The 9,694-nt window shown below is 36.3% G+C and overlaps 1 protein-coding gene across 1 annotated transcript in view; it reads right to left on the reverse strand.

The window, feature by feature from the left end:
* The window catches only part of LOC104626112 (protein diaphanous homolog 2-like), a gene marked incomplete at both ends in the record, with an annotated part of 80,377 nt that extends 70,983 nt beyond the window's left edge, over positions 1–9,394 (reverse strand). Inside the window, 2 exons of the mRNA XM_010293942.1 lie at positions 2,676–2,805; positions 9,155–9,394. Of these exons, the coding sequence (XP_010292244.1) occupies positions 2,676–2,805; positions 9,155–9,394 (370 nt within the window). The remainder of the gene's footprint in view (positions 1–2,675; positions 2,806–9,154) is intronic.
* Between the last annotated feature and the right edge of the window lie 300 nt (positions 9,395–9,694).

Raw genomic sequence — 9,694 nt, forward strand, 5'->3', positions numbered from 1 at the left:
GACGCTAGTTCTTTCATCTTCTATGAAAATTAAAGCAAAACAAGACTTACTTTTTATTTACCCGGAACTGAGAAAATGCACCCAAGATTTTAAAAAAGTTGAATGTGAAAAGTCTTGTAACGGGAATTTTATGTATCGTTCAAAATATGAGGCTGCAATCTGCCTAAAAAGCAAGCAGCATATATCTCAAGAAATCAGACTGTCACCTGTTCTGCTCACATTTCCTTATTCAGAATTCGTACAGAGATAATATTTGCTGGTGATTTCCTTCTATTTTATGCATAACTAAGTCGTGTCAATGCCCTCATATCTGCAGCCAATTTATTCCAAAAGAAGCCTCCTACAGGAAAAGTAAACCTAACTGTCCATTCCTGAAACCACTGGTTTATAAAACATCCAACAATAAATAGGAAGTGAAAATCTTCTCTTCCACACAAAGCATGTTACCTACCTAGACAGAAAAAAGTGGCCACACATGACAGAGCAGATGAACATTACCATTAAACAAAACCCAAAAAGTACCATGGGGAACAGCTGAAGCAAGTTGGACAAATCACGCCTATTCTGCCAAAAATCTGCTTTGTTACAGAAAGCAAAGAAGGGCTGAAAGGTAAGTTTTGGTCATTAAAGACAAAGAGTAATTGATGCTTCTGATAAGAAGTCAGCACTGATTGAAGAAAATGTAATGAGCTTTTATCCTTCAGAATTAAAAAAAAATTAACTGCAATAAAACCTTTTTCATATATATTCTAAACATCAGGATTATTAGTGAGTTTGCTCCCATTAATATGCTTTCTCTCTTTTGGATGCTATAGCTTAACTGAACTATACTAACTCTTTTGGTTTAATTCCTCAAGCCAATTTACAGAACATCGAAGGCTTTGAATCAAACTACGAAAATCTCAAAGCTGCAAGCTAAAGTGTTAGCCACATGAGAAAAGTACTAAAAGATCATCAGATGTGCCTGGTAAACCATAAGGCTTTGTAAAGAATTTAACAAGAGAAGCGCGAAGAAAAAGGTTTAAAAAAAAAAATCACCTTCTGAAAAGAATTGTCAAATGGTAGAGAAAACATTTCTGGAATTCAGCTAAGATGACAAACTGCTATTTGCACAAATAAAATTAATCGCTATGTTACTCTAGCATAGGTCCTTGTGAACACACTGGTCAGCCCTTACGTGGTAAGGCTGGGAGTCAGAAAGACAAGTTTGAGGCTTATCTGATTCCGTATCAGAGGCCAGGAACCAACAATACTGACAGCAAACAGCAAAACCAATAATAATAGTAAAAATTATTTGTGTAATGTCCAGAGTAGCACTCAGAAGTGGCCAGCTGTACACTGTTTAAGCATGTTTTCATATATATGTGTATACATACAGTACATTCAAGATGGTAACATACAAGTTCTCTTCAGTATGTGTACTGCCTTAAAACACAATACCATCCTCAACCTGATATAAACAGATGAGTTCCATTTTTTCAAGAGGCATTCATGCCAATGAAGTATTCATCAGCAGAAAGGCAAGTGAAGCATGGAGACATTTAAGCAATACAATTTTGTTTCTATGCAGAAAAAAAAAACAACTCAAACATGGAAAGGTACTTGCAAAGTTTGAGATAAAAATTGTATGACAATTTATTCACATAAATCTGCGAATAAGTTGGAGATGAAAAAATGCCAAGTTAGATTGATTGATGAACTACTTCCTAAGTCCTTGGGGAAACAATAGTTCTGCTCTCACTAGACGGCAGTTTAAGACAGAAGAGTACAAACTGAAAGAGATCAAAGGCCTAATTAAAAAAAAAAAAAAGTACCTTATCTGACTAAGCACTGCACTGAAGAGAGACACTAGCTGATAACAGTGAAAAAAAGGAGACAAAAATTTGCAGGGGAGAACCTGGACAGAGCTAGCAGAAATGTGTATCCAGCTTCTTTTCCCCTCTCTTTCCTTCCATATTCTTGTGCTCCCCCAAGTATTCATCACCTGATGAAACAGTAATGCCCAGTCAAAATGAAGCAGTTCGCAATATCTTCATCAACCACTATCACACAGCCTTCGCTCTCGATAGCTGCGCAACAAGCGTGCCATGTGGCACGGTGTACTCCATGTAAAAAGACATCCAACAAATGAATTTTCTAACACGTTCACCAGGCTATACTGCTGACTGACAAAGAAAAAAGTCCTTCGTAATCATTGACTGTACAGAATAATTAAACCGGATACTTCATATATAGTCTGGGAACTTTACATAGCATATTGTTATTCTCTATTCAGGTGTTAAATCAAGTGTTAAGATGAGAAACGTACTGTGTGTGTACGCACACACACGCGCGCGCGCACACGGGTGCTCACTCTCAAGCAACAAGACTTCAAAGGCTCAATGGTAAACACCATCATTACCCTGCTGAGACAACCTCTGATATGGGATTTTCTAAGTACCTCACTGAAATATGCTGCATTATTTCCACAACCCACTTTAGAAGAAAACTTACTTGATTGCTGTTTTCCCCCTCCTCACTTTTTCTCAGGTCAATAAACACCAGAAAAGCAAAGTCCACATGGATTACCAATACTTACAGGTTACATAATCCTACAATCTAAAAATGAAATGTTGGAAGTATTTCATGTCAAAGTGAACAGCTATTCCCTTTAGGTGTTTTATCTATTTGCTTACCTTTACTTGCACTCTCAACGTGCTGCAATTCATCTGGAAATTTTAAGATATCCCGGTAATTCTCCTCACAGATTTCTGCCAGAAAATGCAATAGGGTTGTCTTCTGATCTGATGACTTCGTATCTCGAATCTAAAAAGTGAACACAGGAGAAAACAAAGACAAAAAAAATACCACTTTTTTTTTTTACCATTATGTTTAAATAAAGTGAATATTGCAGATGTAAACTCATTAGGAAAAAGTTACCTACAGTGGTTACCTGATTTATGAAAAAAATTATTTTAAAAATCAAGTTTCTCTAATTCTTTGTAATTTAAGACTACAAAAGGGATCTATCCCTATGCAGTAATTTTAAAAGAATAGTTAATTATGCTGAGAATAACACCAGTCCATAAAGTTCTGAGATTTTAGGAACACCAGTTCAGAATGCTTGCTGTAATAAAAAAAGTACCTGTGAACAGAGATTAAAAGAACAGAATTTAGTTCACTCCTCCAATGCCCCCCCCCACCCTGAGTTCTAAAGGAATCTCTTTGAAATGCTGCGTAACTGGACAGCATGCTAGAAGTCAGAATTTGCTGTTTTACCAGTCATGTTGAAGAAACTCCTTGTCATAAATACACATCTTTTTACCGAAGCAAAATCTAAAGCACACTGCTTTATCCTAAAGACTTTTGGACACGTTCTATACAGACACATGAAGTAAGTGCAGCCCGCCTTACTGGAATGCAAAATGACGACAGAATAGCGCAGGTAACCCTAATTGCTAGTAAACAAAATTTAGTACATCCAGTTTTATTTATGAAAAGCTGCATGAATATTGTGCACAGTGTGTAGCAATAGGTAATTCCATATTTTCACTATCCTCTCAACTGCAGAGGCAAGTTTTAGTGTTCTGAAATACACTAATTTTCTTGAAGGCAATAAGACCCTCTGATCATCATTAATCTAAGGGCATTAGCTACTAGAATCAGTTTATTATTTTTAAAAAATAATTCTGAAATAATTCTTAAAATATAGGGCTAGTGGGAAGTTCCCAAGTAAACACAGATACTTGTGGCTAAAACCCATGGCGGAATGCACATGTATATCCCAAGGAACCCTATGAACTGAAGAGAATGGGAAAATAAATTTAAGTCAAAACTCAGTGTCTCTATTTTTATGCTGACATAAAGAATGAATGTATGAGTTGATTGAAGATTTAGTGGAAGTAGAGATTACCCCTTATTGACAAAGGCAGTAGAGACAGTAGGTGTATGCATGAGTTGGAAATGAGTGGACTTCACTTTTTTTAGAGAATTATAACATTATGACTGCATCTGTAAATATTTTCTTAAACTGCATTTTACTAACGCATCTAGTACAGTTCTTATACAGAACTAAGCTACAACATATACAACAAATGAAATCAAGGATTTATTTAAGAAGAATACATAAATGTGTGTGTAAAATCTATTTGTTTTCTCATTCTCTAAATCACTAGAAGTTCTAATTCTATAATCCTCATGACAGGCTTGCCATCAAAGTTCAATTTAATACAGCTTTAAGGATTACCCTGTTAAGAACAAATGAGTGCAGTCAAAAAACAGGCTTTTAAAAATATAAGGTATTTAGGCAATTAGGAATGCAATTTAATTCATAGCAATTCGGTGATTAAAGACTACATAATGCTCAGTAATGGTATGCAGTTAAAAGGTTTTAATGTGTTACATACACAGAAGAAGTTTTTCCAACTTGAAAAAAAAAACGTAGATTTAGTGGCTAAACATCTGCATGGTGAAAAGAAATTGCATTTCAATTTGACTGTGAACAAGAACTGTGGGATTTGCAGTCTTTGATCTCTCTGACATTGTCAAATGGATAAAGGTTTTTTTCCTAAATGGACAAAATGATTTTGCCTTCAGATTACAACTGAAACATGTTTTGTCACCAACAGTAACATCATATTAACACAAGTTAATATTACCACCTGCTGAGTTGTTTAAAACCTGTAGCAAACAGTCATTCAGATCTTAAACCACTGGCTCAAATTCACTTCTTTGGCCCAAGCAAGAAACACGTCTCAGCTACATTCATTTATATTTTCAATAGCTAGCAGACACAACGAGTAACATAAAGCTCTGTTCTTTAGAATCAATATATACACTTTAAAAATCAAGTTCTAGAGCTACTAATAGAAGGAGAAGGTGAGGAAGATGGGTGTTTCTTGAGTGTCATTTGGCAGATATTATTTAAACATAAAAATAGAAATGAAAGGTAGGAACTGGAATACTAACAACATGGCTGTGTCTTTACATTCTCTGTATTCATAGAGTATATTTGTATTCAAGGAAAATATTTTTGTCTCCTCTCTCTTTTTATTCTTGGGTAGAATTTAACATTTTTTACTTTACGGAAAAAGACAGCTGTAGGTTATTGCGAATTAAAAAATGATCTTTTAAGAAAATGAATTTTGTTCTTCCTATACTCAGTTAAAGTGTCCCTAGTTCCAATTTAGGATCCCTGTCTCTTACACTTTTGCTCTGTACTTTACTAAAAAGCTTGGCTCCACCTTTACAGAAACCTATCTGGTACTGGAAGGTTGCTACAGGTCCCCCCGCCCCAAACCTTTGTTTCTCTCTTTTGAACTGGAGAAGTTCCATCCGCGTGTCCTCAGTGACCCAGCTCAGGACCAGCTCGGTGGTCCTCCACTCAAGTTAATTAACAAAAAACCCTTTTGCGTACAGAATATTGAACACCATGCTGCACAGGCCACCCAGCAAGTTCTGCGTTAAGGGCAAAAAAAGTCCCTGCCTGCCATCTGCTGACACTGCCCCTCTCATTAAAGCCCAGGATGCTGGCAGCCTCCACTGCTGCTGGGGCACACTGCCGACTCATCCTCTCCCAGTAAGACTCCAGGTTTTCTGCAGAGCTGCTTCCCACTCTCAAGACAACACCCTTGCAGCAGTTTAAGCCTGTCCCAAGTGCAGGACTTGGCATGCAGCACATCACAATACCACCGTGTTAAGTACAAAATCACCTTCACAATAGTATTATTGCCCTTCAGCATAGAGCTAAATTGCCCTTTTATAAGCAAGGGCTCTGGAAAAGGGCAAGTTGAAGATGCTAAACTTACAAACAAAATACATTTATTAACCTTTTAATGTAGCAGAGGCCATAAACAGAAAATCAAGACTAAGTGTCTAGTTTCTGATGAAAAGACTACTATTTACAAAAAAACTCAGGCAGCTGACATTTATGTCAATGTCTTTTCAACTGAAGAAATGTCTTATTGGGTTAGCACGCTAACAGCAAATCATGGGGGGGGGGAATGCACTTTCCTTCATTACTTTCACAGATGAGCTGAGATTTACAGTAAAGAGTAATTAGAATTCTTTGTTTCTTAAATACATCTGAACGGAATCAGAAACGCATACTTCAGTGAAATATACTATGGGTTCTAAATTCCAGGTGATAGGATGGGTTCGTATAGGAGCAAAAAGAGGAAAAATGACATCCATTTCACAGTCTTATTACGAGTTTCAGCCTGACGACTGTAGGTACATATGGACATAGGTCAGCACGAAAGATATCCCCTTCCCAAAGGAAAGGCTGGACTGTGGAAAGGGTTACATCTTTAAGAGTAGCCAGAATTTCCTTGCTATTGACCCAGGTATGTTAAACAAAAACCAAAACCAAACCAAACAGGTTAAAAAGGGGATTTTGCTTTCCACCTAATAAATATATGTACTGGAGCACAAGTTTATGGATCCTAAAAATCCCTGCCTTTCAAATGTTTTTGCATTATGCCCTCTGTATTTTCATTGTTTTAATTCTCAGAGCATTACAATATTAGAGAAATCATAATAGTTCCCTGAGACTTGGTAAACTAACAAACCTCACCAACAGTAATGGAATTCACCATTTGGAATACAAATAATTGCTTTACTTGTACATCTTTAACATTGCTAATGCACTGGAACATAAAAGCTTTACAGAGCAGTGTCTGTATCTATGGCATTTGCAAAACATTAACAATGCTTGTCTCTGACTTAAGGTTTTCTAAATTTATTTATTTATAAAGACGACATGAACACTGCGGTATTAACATTTTAAAATACAAGGTTTTATTTTACAGCCTTTCTTTATCTGAAGGGCAGAATTTACGAATAACACATTTAGTAAAAAGAAATTTTTAAATCAGTAGATAAGTGTAGGCTTCCAAAAGCAGCTTTCCATCTGAATGTTAAACCATCAATTTGAGTGGTCAATACTATCAGACTCATTGTTTGTGAAAGGATTGAAGACTAACATACACAGAGCATAATAGTCACAGCACACGTGAATTCATCACGTAATGATTCATCATCATTCAAACAACTCTATGTGTATTTCTGCACATAGCAATGTGTACAAATAGACCCGTGTTCTAGCTTGTTGACAGCTGGCTCAAAAAAAATAATTAAAAGCTCTCTTATCATGGACAGGAAGTCCACTGGCATCAGACAGTTTAAATCACTGGTCTAAAAAAAGAAAAAAGAAAACAAACCACAAACTAAAAACTTACAAACACCAAGCTTTTAAAAACCCATCGATCAAATATCCACCGGTTTGATTCCCCTTACGTTTCCTGGTTATTTTTTCTGAGACTTAAATCCTTGTCTTTGGGCAAAATATCAACCTACTGTAAAGAATAGCTAAAAACTAACATAGGAGTCACAGTAACTAGTTTTATTATAAATTGTGTTCACATACCAGCTGAAGTCCTTCCAGAACAACAATATTCAGAGGGTAATACTGTTTTTAAGTTACATCTTACTTTGTCCCATCAAGTGTCTTACAGTGAGAGTGACCAAAAAGAGTCAAAAAATTAGACAAAGAAATGACCAACATTTTAAAACATTAAGCCAGATGGTCTTGTCTAATTTTAAAACTCCTATTGAAGCAGTTCTTACTTTAGGCAAGTAATGTTTACAACTCATAAAAAATTCTTCTCCTCGTTCTCAAGTTACTTAGGGAAAAATAACATAACAACAAAATATACCTAGTACCTAAACGCAACAGCACAGTCAACATTTTATTAGGGAGAATGTTTAAGTATTTTCTCTAATCTCACAGGGCAAAAAAAAAGAAAAATACTTCCTTCAGAAATATCCATCTTGCAAACTAAAAACAGTTAACAAATAGATTGTTGTTTCTGAGGGCAAGGCTAAATTAAATAGGCATAGATTTTTGTCTCAGTTATTGTAAATGGAATTTAGCTGTAAGCACAGATAGCTATGCTTCAGCAATTATTCAGTTCAGTAGAGAACAATTTGCAGGATTAGTCAATCTACATTAGCTGTGTCAACATGTATGGGATTTGCACTGACAGCAATTCATAGATCTATCACCTGGAGTGCACGAATACCTTCTCAAATCTAGAGTTCCATTCATGCAGAGTCATCATTTCCCCTCCCCCTCGTTAACAAGTACTTTTCTCCTTAAAATATAAATTTCCCTTTAGATTCCACTACTACCGAAAATGCAGCACTGGATTTATTAAAAAAAAAAAAAAAAAGCATCCTTGAGCTTGGCCTCTCTTTAAAAAAAGCTATTAAAAAATGAAAGTATTTCCCAGGTGATGGTTTTTATTTTACCAGAAATTAGCAACAACTTTGTATTAAACTACAGCAAGCAAAGTCCTTCCCTACTGAAATATGTCACATCAGACTTGTTGTGTATTCAAAATATTCCCCCCCCCCCCAAGATTAAAACTCCTTGAGGTACACATTCGATTTCAAACATGGTGCCCAAAAAAGGGACTTGAAACCTGGACCCTCTGATTAGGCCAAAGAAAAAGTAACTGAAAAATTCCTCTGCAAGATTTATGCTAACTTTTTTTTTTTTACGAAAAGTCTCTTTACAAATGTTGCATGCCTTTATTTTAAAGATACTTTCAAAGGTTCTTTACAAACTGAGATGGTCAAGTTCACATCAATGCCTAACACACAAGCAAGCACTGCACATGAAATTCTGACTGCTATAGATTCTGAAGTTCTCACTGCAGCTCGTGTTTTGCCACCAGAACTGAAGTTAAACCTGGGATAACAATGTCCATCTTTAATCCCAAATATGTATTTTGGTGACACTGCTTGAGGGATAGCTGGGTGGAAGACCGGAAGAAAGACAACTAGCTAGAGGTATTGAGCGTAGTCAGAGCTCTACATATATTCTGTTGACAAGACGATGAACAAATTCAGGTCGAAAAAGCTGTTCTACTTGCACACTCCAGAAAGACTCAACAGACTTGCAATTAAACAACTGCCTTAGATCACCTTTGCACTGTAAAAGACAGCTATAGCAGGGCAGCATCCCAGAAATGCATACTCTGTATGTTTATCTATTATTAGAAATGGAGGTGCCATCAGTGAACTACATTGACTGGATGTTTTCCCTGTTTATAGAGCACTTTCTCATGTGTTGTGAGTCTCTGCACTTAGAAGTTTTAGAGCTTCATCTTACCTTGCAAAGAAAACTGATGTTAAAACCAAGAGACTGTGCATTTCTGGAGCCAGAGTTCATGTAGTTTCCGAGGAACAGCACTAACTCTAACAGCTTGCTAAAGCTTTCACTCTTCTTCAGCTCTTCACAAGCCAGCGTAACCGCCATAATGTCAGGTTTGATATTGTTTACATGCTCTTCAAACATAAGCCTGAAAAGGATCCCATTGAGACGTGACCGTAACATTTTCACTGAGCTCATCTACAAAATAAGAGACATTAAATCAGAATATAAAAAAACACAAGCTTACTTATGCAAAATAGCTATGTTAAAAAACAATATTGTGCAGCCAGCAAGACTAGAGTTTCTGTATGTTTTCATTGCCTATCTTGTATTGCAAGGAATCCGTACCTGCCCACAGGTATTTTTCCCCAAACCATACGCTTTGCCTGAAAAAATTCAGTGAAGCAACATTTTGAAAATAAGAGAGTGCTTTGTGTCACCAAACTATTTAACTTCTCAATTCCAAACTCACTGGCAATAAATGCACGCTGCCAAAAC

This window comes from Phaethon lepturus, unplaced genomic scaffold (assembly GCF_000687285.1).
Source record: "Phaethon lepturus isolate BGI_N335 unplaced genomic scaffold, ASM68728v1 scaffold10239, whole genome shotgun sequence".
Lineage (NCBI taxonomy): Eukaryota > Metazoa > Chordata > Aves > Phaethontiformes > Phaethontidae > Phaethon > Phaethon lepturus.